The 17,028-nt window shown below is 37.0% G+C and overlaps 2 protein-coding genes across 2 annotated transcripts; one reads left to right on the top strand and one right to left on the bottom strand.

Annotated features, from left to right (window-relative positions):
* Window positions 1–854: 854 nt before the first annotated feature.
* Window positions 855–4,193, bottom strand: LOTGIDRAFT_205044 (hypothetical protein). The gene is made up of 10 exons (XM_009047639.1): window positions 4,162–4,193; window positions 3,735–3,848; window positions 3,563–3,627; window positions 3,229–3,314; window positions 2,906–2,963; window positions 2,673–2,758; window positions 2,436–2,577; window positions 2,081–2,191; window positions 1,655–1,759; window positions 855–1,473 (listed from the first exon to the last, which is right to left on the bottom strand). Exons 1-10 carry the CDS (start codon window positions 4,184–4,186, stop codon window positions 1,378–1,380), a joined length of 888 nt encoding a protein of 295 aa, XP_009045887.1. The 5' UTR covers window positions 4,187–4,193; the 3' UTR covers window positions 855–1,377.
* Window positions 4,194–4,294: 101 nt separating this feature from the next.
* Window positions 4,295–7,550, top strand: LOTGIDRAFT_207595 (hypothetical protein). Its single transcript, XM_009047638.1, has 7 exons — window positions 4,295–4,428; window positions 4,625–4,767; window positions 4,994–5,163; window positions 5,410–5,588; window positions 5,803–5,967; window positions 6,615–7,199; window positions 7,334–7,550. The coding sequence occupies exons 1-6, from the start codon at window positions 4,348–4,350 to the stop codon at window positions 6,648–6,650; spliced, it is 774 nt and encodes a 257-aa protein (XP_009045886.1). The 5' UTR covers window positions 4,295–4,347; the 3' UTR covers window positions 6,651–7,199; window positions 7,334–7,550.
* Window positions 7,551–17,028: the final 9,478 nt, after the last annotated feature.

Below are 17,028 nucleotides of genomic sequence, written 5' to 3'. Positions count from 1 at the left end.
GTAATCAAAATGACACGGACCAAAACACTTCAATTGAACACGCAAATCAAATAGAAATCAAACAAGAAATTGAAGAGCTAGAAAATAACTTAAGTCCACAGACAAATTCAGGACTGACCGAAATCCAGATGGGAAAAGACAGTTTGATTAAGCTATGCAAAGCAAACGAATCTCAACAAATGCAAAATGAGTGTTCAATAGGAGACAACTCAGATAATTCCAGTGAAAGTGAGGCTGCGTCCTCCCTGATTGAATGCAGTAACCGTGACGATAAATTAATTGACAGCAAGAGAAACTCAGGTGAAAAGTTCTTAAAAAAGATTTTACGGAATGAAGGAACCTATTTTAAACCACAGATAACGAGTCAGAATTGACTAAAGCTTGCTTGATCCTTTCAAATCAAGCTTGTTATTTATGTTAAGAAATAAGTTTTGTCAAATATTGTACAATAAATTATAAGAACTGAAAATAGTTTATTTATTTAAGAAGGGGAGGGGAAGAAGGGAGAGAGGGGCCCAAGCTGTGTAGACTATAATACTCTTCTCACTTAGCAGACCGTGTAACACTGAATGCTTAAGAATTACATCTCTAATTTACTTTTATTTTAAAGGGATTGTAAAGAGGTTTTATAAATTTTTCATGTGTATTGATGTTATTGGTGTCTCTGATACACATAAAAAGTTTAGAAAATCTTTTTACAGTCCCTTGAATAGTTATAGGCTATAAACGTCCTGAGGCCTTTCTAATAAAATTGGATTAATTGAGCTGTAATCAAGGGGTGTCAAATTGCCAGAAGATAGCACAGTATGTCTAAATTCATTTATGCTCATTAATGACTAGAGACAACAGAAACTCACATATGATAAATTTATTTTCATGATTATAATGAATTCTACAGATTGTTTGTTATAAATAGAATGAAATAATTATGTCAGTCCAAATGATAAATACAGAACCAAAATCCAATTAAAAAATCATAGTACATACACAATCATGCTACTTAACATCTAAGTGACCTCATATGAATGGAGAATGGTTTATGGAGAAAAAGCAGCTGACATAAAGATGAAGCACTATTCTTAACATTGCACTATTATTACATAATTTGGTTTTAATAAATTCTGAGGCCTTAATCTCTATAAACATAACTTGGATAATTTAACCAGTCATCTGATTGGTCAATAATGTTAATAGATTATCCAATCAGATTACTGTATTTTGAATTTTATGCTCTTGAGAATAGGCACTGCTTCATTTACAAAATTTCTTTCCTTAGCAACGTACGTTTTGATTCATAGATTCTTTTCTCACAGAAAATTTCCATTTGCTCAATATGAAATATATACAACTTTCAATATGCCTTCCCGCCCCATTAAATCAATTAGATGAAATGGTAGATTGTGAAAGTTCTAATAATTTGCGTAAAGATTCTAAACATTTGGTATCTTTTCTCTGGTCTTCTCCAGTCTCAGTCTGAAATATTAAAATCATACATACAATTTATATATCACATAATTGCGAGTATAATTTAACATCCCTTCATGCCCATCATGCCAAAAAAAAACACTAGCGGATTGTGAAAATACATCTCTACAGGTGCCGTGGTGTACTTCCAGCTGTCTAGGGAAGTCAGAAGATACTATAAATAACTCACCTTATATTTGACTGTTAGTTGTTCTTCAGCCCAAGAAGCATATCTCGCATTTATTTGTTTTTCTTTACTTCCCTTACTAAATACTGTAGCTAGATTGGTTGCCGCCTGTAAAACAATACATTACTTTAAGACAATGGGCTAACATTACCAATGTTTAGAGGTCAGCTGAGTTTTATTGTACACAACGTTTCAACAATTTACATTGTCGTCATCAGGTGAACGAATCTATCTTATGTGTACTAATAAAACTAAGGAGTAGTATACCCCTAAATGTTGCTTACAGATTAAAAGATGATATATAAATGAATAGGGAAAAGAGAAGGGACGCAGGCTGAAAATAGGTCATATCGCACAGTGTGAAACATCATGTTTTAGGTTCTGTTTTAATATTTCCTAGAATAAAAAGAAATAGAAGTTTTATCTTACCAGTAATACACCGTATAAGGCTCGAACATTGTTAGGATTCAATCGAACAGCTTGAGCAAAATAACTTCTAGCTAGTTCCATATTGTCTGATCCACCCATAGTAAACCGAATCTAAAAAAAAAATACATAATTAAAGGTATTATAAACGTACAAATAACAAGAATTAAACAACATATGGCCACCCCTAAAACTATCAAGAAAAACAAACTAGCATGCGTATTGGCTGCTAACACTGATATCGATTTGCACCATTTCAATTCTTAGTCAGACGTTTGTGGTTCCTGCAAATCTATCAAAATGACTTTAGATATTGGCCAGTGTTTTCAAGAATCAACCTTCAAGACTTTCTACTTACCTCAGCATATTTTTGGTGGAATAAATGGTTATGAGGATTGGACATTATAACTTCTTCCATACAGAAAGCAGCATTAAAATAATCAAACTCTGATAGATACAGATCACATAACTCCATCCATGATTCATAGTCCGTCATAAACCTACAATTAAATCAAAAAAATAGGTAAGAACTCATCAATCTAGACACCCCCTGTCACAGAGCTAAATTTGATACAGACAAGAATAGAAAACTTACTTTTTAAGATAGTCATTTAGTTTCTGTATGGCCTCTGCCGTTTTACCCTGAGCTTTTAAAATAGCAACCTGTCTCTTTCTAGCTATCTGAAAATAACAACAAAATGATTTACATGTCAAATTCAATGTAGGAATTCATAATCGTCAAATTTCCAATATATTGTATGCTGCTAGCCCACCAAGTTTAACATTAACAGATGATAATACAAGCCCTTTGAACAAAACTTTACTCACCATATTGGTGGGATCTTTTTCTATAATATCGGAATATAGTTTATCAGCTTTGTTAAATCTGTAAAAAATTCAAAACAAAAACTTGTTAACTGTCTAACAAAAAACAATTTCTTATCTTCACTATGTCAAGGTATTACTATATTCCATCTACTACCTTGAAATGCTGTGATTGGATTGTACGCTAGCGAATACAGCTATTCAGATCCCTTGACTCTAAGAAATTAAGGCATATGGTTATGTTGGTGTTGGGTGTTATACTCTCCTTTAGAAGCACAGGCCAAGGTTTTGGTGTGTTATTAATAGAATCACAGTGTAAGCCTCACCTGCCATCAGCTTCATACAACATTCCTCTTAACCTTTCAACTCTCATACTGTCTGAAAACTTATATTTCAATGCTTCTATACATTCCTACAATAATACAATTAGTTTGCATTTTAGATGTACTTGCCATGGGTTTGAATTCCAAACAAAACAAATCTGTGCCTGCAAAAACTGTTTTACCTTTGAACCATAGTCTACACTATCAAAACCCTCTTTTAGTATTTATTCTGAAGAAGACAGGGTTTGGGTTGTCTAACTGCAGAAATCTCAAAGTGAGCGAGTGTCTCAACTGTCTCAAAAGTCAGAAATAAAATAGAATAAAAGGTCCAACACACCTCAGCTAAATCTAAACGCTGACAGTCTAGAGCAGCTATACACACTTGTTCATACACTAACCACACTGAAAAAAAGAAAAATCTTCAGCAAAAAATATTCATGATCAAGTGAATGCCAACATGCAAATAAATATTGGGTGATCCATTGCTAAATTAAGTCTTCATAACTTACATTCATCACCAAGTTTATGTGACTGGTGAATGACAAAACCTTCCCATAATTTGACTACCATATCACCATCTCTGACTTGTTCTTCTCGCATCTTCTTCAGAATAGTACGAGCCTCTACAAATTTAATGGGGATACAGTAAGAATATTAGAAAACAGAAACAATTGAAGGCTCCGTCATTCATTAATTATCTACATAGATTCAACTGAAATTAACCACCGGTTTGGCAGTCGTGCATGATTTGTATGCAAATTACAGACACCGTTCTTTTGCAACGCACATTGCCCACTGTTAATATGGATCTACTGGTTCGATGTCCACGAAATGTTCTAGTCTTGTAGAAAAGTGGTTCAAAAATTAATTTCAATGACAATTGAAAATAATTAATCAGCAAAAAGTGGTGAATTTAATAATTATTATTGATTTTACCGTCAAAATTAATTTGGGTCGCCATTTTGCCGGAAGTCTCGTTTAACACGAGATAAAACGAAAGATGAACGAGACTTCTTTAGCGCAGTCGCATTGTTGACGTTTCCATGGTATTGTAAACAATTTTCTAATGAAATAAACAGGGATTCGACGATAGTTCAACAATCGTCTCCAAAGCCTGCCAAAATGATCCCACCAAATGCTTCTCTCGTCAAATATGATAACCCCGTCCTGGTCAGCAGAAATACTGATAAGAAAACTCCAAGGGTAAGTTACTTTTTGTTATTTTAGTCCGATAACAAACTTAGCATTCTTGATTTTTCCCCCATTTTATTTCTATTCATTTATTGCAACGGCATGTCCATGACTTCACCGCCCTCTAACCAGTTGCCTGTCACACGACCAAACACACGACAGAGTTACCCTAGAGGCCTATTATCTAATTTAGTTGTATGTTTTTCAGGCTAGAGCATTAAAAGTTTCACCAACAACACCACCTGGAACAGGACCAGTCCCAAATCCTCCAGCCAAGTCCAAAGTTAGTGGTCTTGATGCCAAATCAGCTCAACAGACTGATGAAATTCTTAACTCCATCCTACCACCAAGGTAAACAAGTTTAAAAAGATTAATATTTTTTTGAAACCTAATCACGCTATATATACCCTGGGCCTGAGCAGACGGTACAGCAGTCGTAACCAAGTGACATCACACAAGTTAACGCAAGGACGCTTGAGTATTCAAAGAGATAGTTACTAAGTGTTCCCGCTTAAATCTGTGTTTATTGACCGAGAAAAAACTAGCATAAATTATTACCGATATTTTATTATTCCAGAGAATGGACTGAGAATGGTCAATTATGGGTTCAACAAGTTTCCAGTACCCCTGCCACCAGACTAGATGTTGTTAATTTACAGGAGGAATTAGATCGTAGACTTCAACAACGCCAAGCTAGAGAGACCGGAATCTGTCCAGTTAGACGTGAATTGTATTCACAATGTTTTGGTAGGTACAAAAAACAGATCTGAAATTTTTACCATACACTTTTTCCTACTGTCTTTGCTTCTCCATCAGTTTCGAAATGGCATTGACAGCCCGATATAATGACATTTTTGATTGAAATTTCTTCAAGGGAAGTGTATTCATTCAATTTTAACATATATTTTGATCAGTGCAAAGCCATTTCTATGACTTGCGAGAAAAACAACCATGACTTAACAAATAGCTAACTCTGTTAATTTCTGTTTATAGATGAACTTATTCGTCAAGTTACAATCAACTGTGCTGAAAGAGGTTTATTACTATTACGAGTACGTGATGAAATCAGGATGACAATCGCAGCCTATCAAACACTCTATGAATCTAGTGTAGCCTTCGGTATGAGAAAAGCACTTCAAGCTGAACAAGGCAAGGCTGATATGGAAAAGAGGGTAAGCTTTAGTCTAGTGCTGTCTATATTTTTACTGCTCCCAATTTATCCCGCTCCAGCACTGGGATTTTGTAAGAGTGACGAAATTTGAGGTCATCAGGTTAGGTCAAAAGGTTATTGGGATAAATGTTCAAGAGGGCTGGTGTTAGACCCTAACTGAAGTGGCTACATGAGAAGAAAAGAAAAATTAGACTGAGTCTTGAATTTTTTTACAGATCAGTGACTTAGAAGATGATAAACGTAAACTAGAGAAAGATGTGAACGAATTGAAAGCTAAGTGTGAACAGATCGAAAATCGTGCTAAAGAACAGAGACAGGTCGAAGAGAAAAAACACACAGAAGAAATTCAGTTTTTAAAACGAACCAATCAACAATTGAAGGTGGGTGATTGATTTAAGAAATACAATAATCTGATTGGATAATAAACCTAAATTTAAAATCAATTTTAGTGATTGACCAATCAGATGACTTGAACACTTAAGTCATCTTAAGTTAAGTTTTTTCTGGTCCATCCTGCTTATCCACAAAGTAAAAAAATATAACCTTTACTACACATTGCTTACTAATTCTATCCCATAATATCCCACATTATTATATCACTATATTGTACATCTTCCTAATTTGCCAAACATTTTTTCCCTTTTGATGCTTATCAGATGATGGAGGTGAATCTTCACAAAGTAATATTCGTCTCGCATGAATTTTCTGCCAGCTTTTTGCATATCACTTTTTCACAGATGGCATCAAGCTTATTAAGCTCTCACAGTATTCCAAATGGCACGTTGCAAAAACAGCACTTTCAACAAGAAACACTTTCAAAAATCTGCCACTTCTGAAAATGCCACATTCCCAAAAATCAGCTCTTTTGTTGTTTGCTAGAGCTACAGCCTACCTTGAAGAAACGATGATTCAAGATATTTTGTGGAGATTTTAATCTGCCTTCATTAGCCTACAAGGTGCAGAAAAATAGGATGTAAAACTCCATTCATTTCATTGAATTTAATATGATCTTCTCTTCTCTTTTCAGACCCAACTGGAAGGCATCATTGCACCCAAGAAGTAAAAAATGAAAATCTAAGAACTATAGACAGAAGTGTTCTATTCCATGTCCTAACTGAGGGTTAAAATAATTTAATATCAGGAGGGGTTGGGTTGGATTTTCATTCTCTATTTTCTGGGGCAGTCACAGCCAGCACATATTGAGTAATTCTGAATCACAAGCACGATTCACATTGTCATCCATCAAATATCAATTCTTTGGATCTTAAATTTTTATTAAGCCTAGCAACATTTTGTATAAGAGGGATTGCCTTGTACCAACAAATTTTGTTTGTGCAAAAGTGCATTGTCTTAGTGAATAATAAGTTGAATTATGCTTGTATTATATTTATCAGTAAATTGTATAGTTAGGAAATAGATTGTAAATATTTTCAATTTTTTTTTAGTGGCCACCATATTAGGATTATTTTATTGATAAGATTACACAAATCAGCATCCTAATGAAGTATTTTCAAAAGGCAGAATTTAAGCATTAATAACTAAGGAATTCGTTTTGAAAAACCAAATGAATCTTGAAATCTTCCATCGTTGTCAAGCATTATAGTTTCCCTGAGTAGTTTTAGTTTGAAAATTTAAAGATATAAGATTCTTCCTTAAGTTTTTATCATTAAAGTATTTTTAGTTTTATGAAGCTCTTACCTTAGAAATGAAGTTTTATTCTGCAACGTCTTCATTGACATATTTATTGTTCAAAAAATCCAGTTGCCATCGGCCAAATTCTGTCCAATTTCACATAGGCTTACATTAGATTATGAAACAAGCTGGATCTGTCTATAACATAAAATAAGATGAGTATTTAACCAATGGGGAAAATCTGGAATAGAAATAAATGTAAACTTCTTAAGTTATTAATAATCAAACTCTTATTTAATGTATAAAATAAAATATTTATTCTTTTTAAAAATGTTTTTATGTCTTCGCAATGATCAAGAGTTGTAGAGCAATGGCAATTGCTCATAATCAGTGTCCAATGTCTTGAATCCTGGGCCATTGCTTGCAAAAGGAGGGTGTCCAAGGGCTTGAATCATAGAGCAATGCTGGCTCAAATCCACTACCCTGGGGCTTGTATTAACTGATTGATAATTGAAGCTGGATGCTCTATCACTTTCAGTTTGCGCTTTTTGAGTTGTGCCTGAGAAATTTTTACACATTTCAGATAAGAAAAAAGGCATTCAAGTTGTCAATAGACACTACTTGCCCCCAATTAGCAAAGCAGAAGAATCGTTGACTATTTTCAAAGCGTTGATGTACTGGACGGACATAAAAGGGGGTCGATCACTATGGAGATATCATAATGGCGTATCGCCACTACATATTGGCCGATCTCCTAGTTACTGTGTCATTGAGACGCGTGAAACTTTTTTTCCTGCTTCCTAAAAGACTTCTCTTTATGTCACATTCACTTCACACCGCTGACAATTCATTAAATTCAATACTTGTAGAAATTCAAAGTTAGTAGTGAACAAAACTATTAACCGGAAACACGCATGGAGGGTTATTCAAGCCTTCGACGTTAAAGAGTTAGACTACAGACAACAGTTAAATCTCTACTATAGACTATACAAAACACGGGTTGGTTAAATATGACTTATTGCCGTCTGTTTGATGGTCGCAATAGACATGGCTATTTAGAGAAACATTTTAGCCTATCAAAGAAGCACAAAATATCTGATTCTGACATTGAAATTTCAGCAGCGGCTGCAGTACTTTAGATTGGGAGGGATCATCGCCATCCAATCCATTGTAGGGTTGTGGAGATTAAAAATAAAGGAATTAAATCCTGCATTCTATTTAATTAGATGTTAATACATTTCTCTAACAAAAAATGCATGTTTTAACATGAAAAAAATTGTAATTTTAGGCCTTTAGCGATGGGAGAGGTGAGCGGGGTGAGGGAGGGTGATTGACAATTCTCCCATGTTATTATGCACAAAAAAAGTATCCCAAACCTAATTTAATAAGCCTATTATTATTATTTGAAGGGGGGGGGGGGGGGGTGTTGGGCTAAATAGTTCCAACCCTAAGTTCTTAAAAGGGCCTATTTTAATAAGCCTGTTATGGATATTATGCATATTTCCATCAAAACATTCTAATTTTTGGCCTTGGGGGAGAGGGGGTGGGGGGCATTCCGCGCTCCCTGTTTTTATAACCAAAATAATTTTCCCATCCCTAAGTTCTGAATAGGGCACAAGAAAATAGGCTTAATTGTATAAGCCTAGAACCATCTAGACTCTTGCCGAAAGACACGGGCTACTGACAGAATCCCTTCCTTTCCCAATTACGCTGACCTATTTTCAGTGATTTCTAGCTTTAACGATGCACATGCATATCTTATTATCAATATAATGGCAGGAAAACGCCCTTTACTGTGTTTAGTTTGGCTGATTTGAATTTTTGTCGAAATTTTAGCCTATTATGATAGAGCGCACTGTTTCGGTCTACTCCATAGCCACACCCCTTTTTTGAGTCGTGTGCATGCCGTCTGCTCCTTTTACAGGGACCCCTTATTTTTATACGAGGTTGGTACTAAAAATTTACTTCTATTGCTTTATTTTCCACACAAAAATAGATTTTAATGATGAAAACGGCAATAAAATAATATTTCTGGTCGGTCCATTCCAAAAATTTCATATTTCTAGTGAGTAAAGCTTTATTATTAAGCCTACAACAATTACTAGTCCACCTTTAAACTTGCAAAGAGCCTAGATCGAAAACGAGGCGACGGCAGCAGACGTCGAGAAAATTCAGATGACGGCCGAAAATTGAAGCAGCAAAGACGTGTTGAAGGTGTTTCCTTCGAAAAGAGAATTCTGGAGCGCTTTTGACAGGTATTTTATGAACATTTTAACTTATTTGACCTCACAATACACGCGCAATATGAATTGAACGGTTTTTGAGAAAATTTGACGCCAAATTTGCCTGAATAGGCCTACGGCATCCCCCCCCCCCCCCCTTCCCTCCCGTCCACCGCACCGATGAAATATTTGTCTATTCAACTCTCTCCCAGTCCCAAAATCACTTATGTAGTCATTATGCCATGCATTACGCACGGTATCTAGGCCATATGCTTGCTTGGAAAGCCAGCCCCCCCCCCCCCCCCCCCAAACCCATCACAAATATTTTGTCTTTTCTCCCTCCTAATCCAGTCTGTAATCTTAAAGGAAGTCCCATTGCAGGACATTTTGCCCTAAAAATACTGGAGGAGAATTAATTGAATGATTTCCTAAGAAATTTTAACGGTAATTTTGCCTGAACAGCAGGTCCCTTTCCTACCTATAACATATTGTTTTCATTGTTTGCCCTCTTAAAAATGCTTTGTTTTGAGAGGGCAAAAGTGAAAATCAAATAGTTATTTGGTGGAAAGAAGGCCTGCTGTTCATACAAAATTTACTTCAAATTTCCCCAAGAAATCGTTCAATTTATTTTCTACTTGTGTTTTGCGGGAAAAATGTGCGGGAAAAATGTGCTGCAATGGGACTTTATCAGAGATCACACTGTGGACAAGGGATGAAATCGAAAATTGTGCCGTGGAGGGAGAGAGAGAGGGGGGAGGGGAGGGGGGTGCTAATTATCTTAATGGAAAGGGAGATTAAGTTGTAATATTTCGGAAAAATGACAATTCTCTTTGATCTTATTTCAGCGGGAACCAAGTGTCAAGTATTGCGCAGTTTAGATTATTTGTAAACAGAATATTTAAAGGTCGTCATTCGAATAATGAACATCAGATAAATGTGAGTATTTCGCTTCTTTATCATTGGAACAATTTGTGATTAAAGTTTATTCTTAAATTAAAAGAAAAATTGGACTTTAAATATGAAAATTTTGGCCCCCAACCATTGCCCAGACATTGTCAGCCACAATCTAAAAAACTCCATGAAACGTATCTTTAAATATTAAAATCATAGCCAGACATTAGTTGATGGATCGTTGACAGCTTTTTCCTCCAGAAATATTAAACAAAATTTGGCAGCACGGACTCAGACGTCAGGGCACGTGTTTGGTAAAAGACAGCAGATGATTGGCCCAAACTTGGCTGTCAATCTAAAAGTGGGCGGAGTAACGCGCACCGTTATCATTTGCATACATGAATCTGCAATTTTTAGCGGGCTTTTCATTAACTCGGCGGCATTTCTTTGAATAAGGAATATTTATTGGATTCTTTTGTGATATTTTGTAGGATTATTGAGTTCAAAGGATTAGATTTCAAGATTCAAAGGAAATGAACTGGATTTCAATTCATATGGTAAGTAGCCTACTAAATTTTATCAAATTCATGATCGAAAAATCAATCAGCAATGCCTGGCCATAATTGAGAGAGCGCAGTCAGACCCCCCTCCCCTCTTTTCATTTTTGTAGAAAAGCCACCCCCCTTTCCCTCAAGCCCTCTAAATGCTTAGTCCTTCTGAAATCTGTTGTGAATAGCCACCCCCCTTCTGTCTTTCCTCTCCCAATTAAATTGCATCGACTTTATTTCATGCGGTAAGTGGCCCTCCTGCCTTCTACTCATTCATTGCATATTATATTGCCCTTTATTAAGCGGTAGGTGTGATAAGCCCCCCCCCCCCCATCATACATTCCACATGGCAAGTTCTCGTGCGGTGGGTGTGATTAACCCCCCTTTCCCCCTGTAATTGCATATCTGGCTTTCTCATGCGGTGGGTGTGATTAGCCTTCCCACCATGCATAAAGCCCCTTCTCATGCGGTGGGTGTAAGTAGCCATCATATCCCTCATTCATTGCATATAGCCCTTCCCATGCGATGGGTGTGATTAGCCCTCATGCCCCTCCTCATTCATACAGCACCTCTCATGCAGTGGGTGTGCCACATTAGCCCCCAATCCCCACATTCATTGCATATAGCCTCTTCTCATGCGATGGGTGTGATTAACCCTCATGCCCTCATTTATACAGCCCTCTCATGCGGTGGGTGTGAATAGCCCACTTGCCCTCTCATTGCATCTCCTACGTGCATAAAGCAAGCTGTGGTTATTGAAAGGGGAGATGGATGGTTAAAACTGTTCCTAAATAGCAAAATTTTTAAAGAGTTTTACTTTCATTTGCAGATTGATATTCAACCATCAACCATTGCCTAGAGTTGCCACCGTGAAGTAAAAGATCAATAGACCAGCACACTTGGTGAGTTTGAATTTGATGTTAGGTTATGTCTTTGACTAGTGAGATGTCCCCTCCTCTCTCTTAGCAAGCCCTGCCACACCCTTCCACACCCTATTGTGTTCTCCATCACCTACAGAGATGCACCAACCCTATCACCAACCTCTTTTACCCCTTACCATAGGCAATGAGATTAGACTATCAATAATTTAGAGCAACCCCCCTTACCCTGGTCTCCACCCCCTGCATAGATGCACCCTGGAACTCGGGTCCCTTCCCCCATTCCCTACAGAGATGCACAATCAATTTACAAAGCAATCATTTTTTGTTTGTAGATATTTGAAGCCCGTTCAGTGTGAAGCCAGCTTTAGTTTAGATTTTCTGTTTGCATCAACATACATGGTGAGTTTGAATTTTCTTTTTCAATACGTAGGGTTAAAATTTGGAGTCCATAGCCAGTTCTTATTGGCATGCAGAGCTTGAATACAACTAGAGAAGATCCAGATGTGTTTCACTAAATCTTGAGACAGACTAAGGGGAGACAATCCAATTTAATGAAAGAATTGAGTGCACCAACTTCTTGCATTGACAGTTAATTGCCCAGGTAGAAGGGGGAAGGGTGTCCTGGGGGTTGTTGTATTCCACAGTCCCCTTGACCTTGTAGAGGTGAGGGGGGAGGAGAAGGGGTACTATTCTATGGTTCTATAGTTAAGTTTTAACAGTTTTTAACATTGGTTTTTAGGTATCAAGTGATCATCTTAAGCTCATAGAACATCAGTCATAGATCTTCAATATTGGACCAACAACTTTGTGATGGTAAGTTGAATTCTTTTAAAAATCTGTTTTTACCTGTATGCCCTCCCCTCATCTTCCCTCTACTTAGCATTACGCTCTGCCTGGATGTCAATAAGTTAGATAGTAGGCCTATCACAATTCAGTGAAATGTCCAAAGTGCTTTTGTATTAAGCCTTTGTTAAATGGTGGCATACCATGACAGGAATCAAAGGCTTTGAGAGTGGGCAGTTTTTCCTGTTCTTAATAATCTTAGATAATTTTGTTTGTAGAGATCCAAGGTCATATGAGGATTTAAGGGATTATAAAGAGATTTTCTTAAAAATGTGTTAAGGGGACACTGATAGCATCACATAGCACCATTCAACTTTTCAGTCAGATGTCTGTAGTTCCTGTCATTCCACTTCCACTGTAGAAAGGAATGTTTGGAATTCATATCCGCCCTCCCTCTCAATAATGAACTATGTACCCTGATTCCTGATTCCCTAATCAATCAGAACTCTTAGTCATGATTTTGAAAAATAATACCTCTAGAACAATATGCTTAATATTTTTGTTTATTTTTTTAGATACAACAAACTTATATTGGTAAACAACAACAAGAACACATACAGAGAACCAAACCAAACCAAACCAAATAAAACTTTACATTAAGTCATAGAGTTGTGAGTTAAACAATAGGGCACTAACCTTCTTTTTTTCTCGTGCATCACTACAATCAGCAGGTCCCTCCCCACTCCCTCACACTACAACTTAAAGGGATACATCGTAGTAAGACGGCAATTGACTACTGGATTCTGTGTAGCTGGCTCTATCTGTGCTGGATGTTTTGTGAAAGTATCCCTTTACACATGCATTACATGAACATACTACTGTAAACCACATATCGATATTTGTTTTACGATTGTGCTTACTGCAGTCGTAGAACAAGTTCGATTAAATCGTTCGCTTCTCACGTGATGTATTTTTTTGAAATTGTCAGGGATTGGTGTAAGTATTTTCCAAAATATGCCAAATTTGTCGCCACTTTGAAGTCTCACTTTGGCGACTGAAATGGGTATAATGTGGTTATATTTTTTCTTTATTGTCCATTAAAGGAAGCATGCTAGGCTGCCCCCTTTCCCAAATGCTTCCAAGGACATCCGCCATCCGTCAAACCAATCTTGAATTTTGGATCCTGGATATTTTTACATTTTCTCTTTTGAGAAAGTGATGATGTGGATGTGAATACCAGATTTTTTTGAAAATTTATTAAGAGCACAATTTAGTAGATCAGTCTACTTCATTTTGCAACCTCTGTCGTGATTTTCACAAATACTATAGGTCCCTTCGGTCAAGGCGTTTCGTAATTCACGTGATCTCAATCCCTTACTTTATCTAGGATGACTCATTGGTGATATAAATTATCTAAAATAATGCATTAGCTTATTTGAAATTTTCAAAATTCAAATCCTAAATAAAGTCCTAATATTACAGATATTTTTCAAAGAAGTATTAACTTTAAAATTAGTAGGTTTGCACAGGCAAGGATATAATCTGCAGATATCCAGAGAGATATTCTGCAGACCCATCCTGCCTCTATATGCTTCTGTGGGCTGTATGTTTGTTGGCAAATTGTCAACAGTTGGTAATATATCGGAGGTTTTAGACGACGACCACTCTTGTACCCCTTGGTCTAAAAAGGACGATAGGACCTCTTGGCATCATAGTTGTACATTGATTAGTTAAGACAAGTTAGGTGTTAGGAATTAGGTGTTAGGATAGGTATTGTGTATTATATCATGTAATGTGGACACGTGAGTAGAACTTGTGATGCCACGAGGTTTATTTTTGGATTTTTTGGACCATGTGTTGGACGAGATACACAGATGAAGAGGAAATCAAAGAAGTCTATGTTTTTGTCTGGTAATCAGGGGCTTTTAGTATCAGACTCTGCTTTCTCAGTTTCGATTGTCGTTCGGCTTGGCTCTTTCAAATCCCGAAATAACCTAACACTGTTAGGCAGGGCCTCGCGTGCACTCCCCTTTCCTTTTGGCTATTTTGTGATTTGATAAAGTCGGCCCTCCCTCGATTGAAACTGGGTGTTAAGCCAAAAAGAGTGATCCTCAGGGTTCCTGTTGTTTTTCTTCCTCCATGCAGCAGGTCCCATGTCCCGTCTGTTCTGGAATCCGTCCGTCTGGGCGTATCTTATTGCACTGCCGGTCGTTTAGACCAAGTCTGTCAGTCTCGGATGGTACGTTAAATTGAGCCGATTTACGGCATGTATTTAAATGAAAAAACCGAACGAGTTTCAGTCGGTTACTATGGTAATGTCCATGTCACTGGACTAGAACCAGGAATGGAGTTAAACCTGGGATGATTTTTACAAAGATTAGATTAAACCTGGGATGATTTTTACAAAGGTTAAGTGATTTTTAAGAACCTGATATGATTTTTAAAAATGTTTGTATTGAAAAGAGATTTATGGTGAAAATATATTAAGCACTAAGTTTGACAAAAACAGAGTAAGATTTAATAGAAAGGAACTTTATGGTAGGCAAGGAGAAATCCCACAGGGAGGTCATCGTCCCTGCCCTGCCGAGATGGAATCAGGTCGTCCGGGCCTATGTTATTGCACTGCCGGTCGTTTAGCCTAAGTCTGTCAATCTCGGATGGTACGTTAATTTGGACCGATTTACGGCATGTATTTCAATAAAACAACCGAACGAGTTTCAGTCGGTTACTATGGTAATGTCCATGTCACTGGACTAGAACCAGGAATAGAGTTAAACCTGGGATGATTTTTACAAAGATTAGATTAAACCTGGAATGATTTTTACAAGATTATTTTTAAAAAAAAAAACAAACTGTATAGTCATTTACAAAGCCTAAATTTACACAAAAAAGTAATTAGAAAAGGAATTGAAATCTGTCTTGAAACTGTTAAGGGTAATTTTGAAAACCGATAATGGTTATATTAAACCTGGTGTAATTTTAAAGATAGCTGGTACAAGAACCTACTATAAGGTTCTATTCTAAACCACAATGGTTATATTAAACCTGGTTTGATTTTAAAGATAGCTGGTACTAGAACCTACTATAAGGTTCTATTCTAAACCACAATGGTTATATTAAACCTGGAGTGATTTTAAAGATAGCTGGTACAAGAACCTACTATGAGGTTCTATTCTAAACCACAATGGTTATATTAAACCTGGTTTGATTTTGAAAAATATGATACAAATTTAGAAACTGCTAAATACTTTTTTAAAAAGAGAAATGAAAATATATTTTGGCAAGAAAGTTTAAGAAAAAAAAGAGATTTTATAGAAAGAAACTTAAGGGTAGGCAAGGAGAAATCCCACAGGGAGGCCATCGTCCCTGCCCTGCCGAGATGGAATCTGGCTGCCCAGGCCTATGTTACTTCACTGCCGGTCGTTTAGCCCAAGTCTGTCAGTCTGGAGTGTATCTTAAGTTAAACCGGATTCTTTTAGAAACCTAGTACAATTTGAAAATTTTTATTTTTATTGTTCCGGTGGTTAGGGCTGGACATTTTATGTTCCGACAGCCCGCTTAGTCCACCTAGGGTTTGATTTGAAATGCAGATGGTAATGATATTAGAGTAGATTTTGTGGATAGGAACTTGAGGGTAGGCAAGGAGAAATCCAACAGGGAGGTTATCGTCCCTGCCCTGCTGAGATGAAATCAGGCCGTCCGGGTCTATGTTATTTTACTGCTGGTCGTTTAGCCCAAGTCTGTCAGTCTGAAGTGTATCTTAAGTTGGACCTGATTCTTTTAGAAACCTAGTAGGATTTGAAAAATTTTGATTGTTCCGGTGGTTAGGGCTGGACATTTTATGTTCCGACAGCCCGCTTAGTCCACCTAGGGTTTGATTTGAAATGTAGTTGGTAATGATATTAGAGTAGATTTTGTGGATAGGAACTTGAGGGTAGGCAAGGAGAAATCCAACAGGGAGGTTATCGTCCCTGCCCTGCCGAGATGAAATCAGGCCGTCCGGGCCTATGTTATTGCACTGTCGGTCGTTTAGCCCAAGTCTGTCAGTCTCGGATGGTACGTTAATTTGGACCGATTTACGGCATGTATTTCAATAAAACAACCGAACGAGTTTCAGTCGGTTACTATGGTAATGTCCATGTCACTGGACTAGAACCAGGAATAGAGTTAAACCTGGGATGATTTTTACAAAGATTAGATTAAACCTGAATGATTTTACAAAGGTTAGATTAAACCTGAATGATTTTACAAAGGTTAGATTAAACCTAGGATGATTTTTACTAAGGTTAGCTTAAACCTTGGATGATTTTATAGAAGTTAACCTGAGGGTAGGCAAGGAGAAATCCCACAGGGAGGTCATCGTCCCTGCCCCTGCCGAGATGATGTCCGTCCATCTGTCCAGGCGTATGTTATTGTTTTGCCGGTCGTTTAGCCCAAGTCTGTCAGTCTATTGTGTACCTTAAGACCTGATTCTTTTAGAAACC

The sequence above is a fragment of the Lottia gigantea genome (genome assembly GCF_000327385.1).
Source record: "Lottia gigantea unplaced genomic scaffold LOTGIsca_115, whole genome shotgun sequence".
Classification (NCBI taxonomy): Eukaryota; Metazoa; Mollusca; class Gastropoda; family Lottiidae; genus Lottia; species Lottia gigantea.
This window is presented reverse-complemented; position numbering and strand designations above follow the sequence as displayed.

Coding starts and splice junctions, on each gene's coding strand:
- LOTGIDRAFT_205044 (XM_009047639.1), bottom strand. CDS start 4,186: ATGGCGACCCAAATTAATTTTGACG. Junction 3,315..3,562: donor AGCGTTTAGATTTAGCTGAG/GTGTGTTGGACC, acceptor GTATTATTGTAG/GAATGTATAGAAGCATTGAA. Junction 2,964..3,228: donor TTGTATGAAGCTGATGGCAG/GTGAGGCTTACA, acceptor AATTTTTTACAG/ATTTAACAAAGCTGATAAAC.
- LOTGIDRAFT_207595 (XM_009047638.1), top strand. CDS start 4,348: ATGATCCCACCAAATGCTTCTCTCGTCAAATATGATAACCCCGTCCTG. Junction 5,164..5,409: donor ATTGTATTCACAATGTTTTG/GTAGGTACAAAA, acceptor TTCTGTTTATAG/ATGAACTTATTCGTCAAGTT. Junction 5,968..6,614: donor GAACCAATCAACAATTGAAG/GTGGGTGATTGA, acceptor TTCTCTTTTCAG/ACCCAACTGGAAGGCATCAT.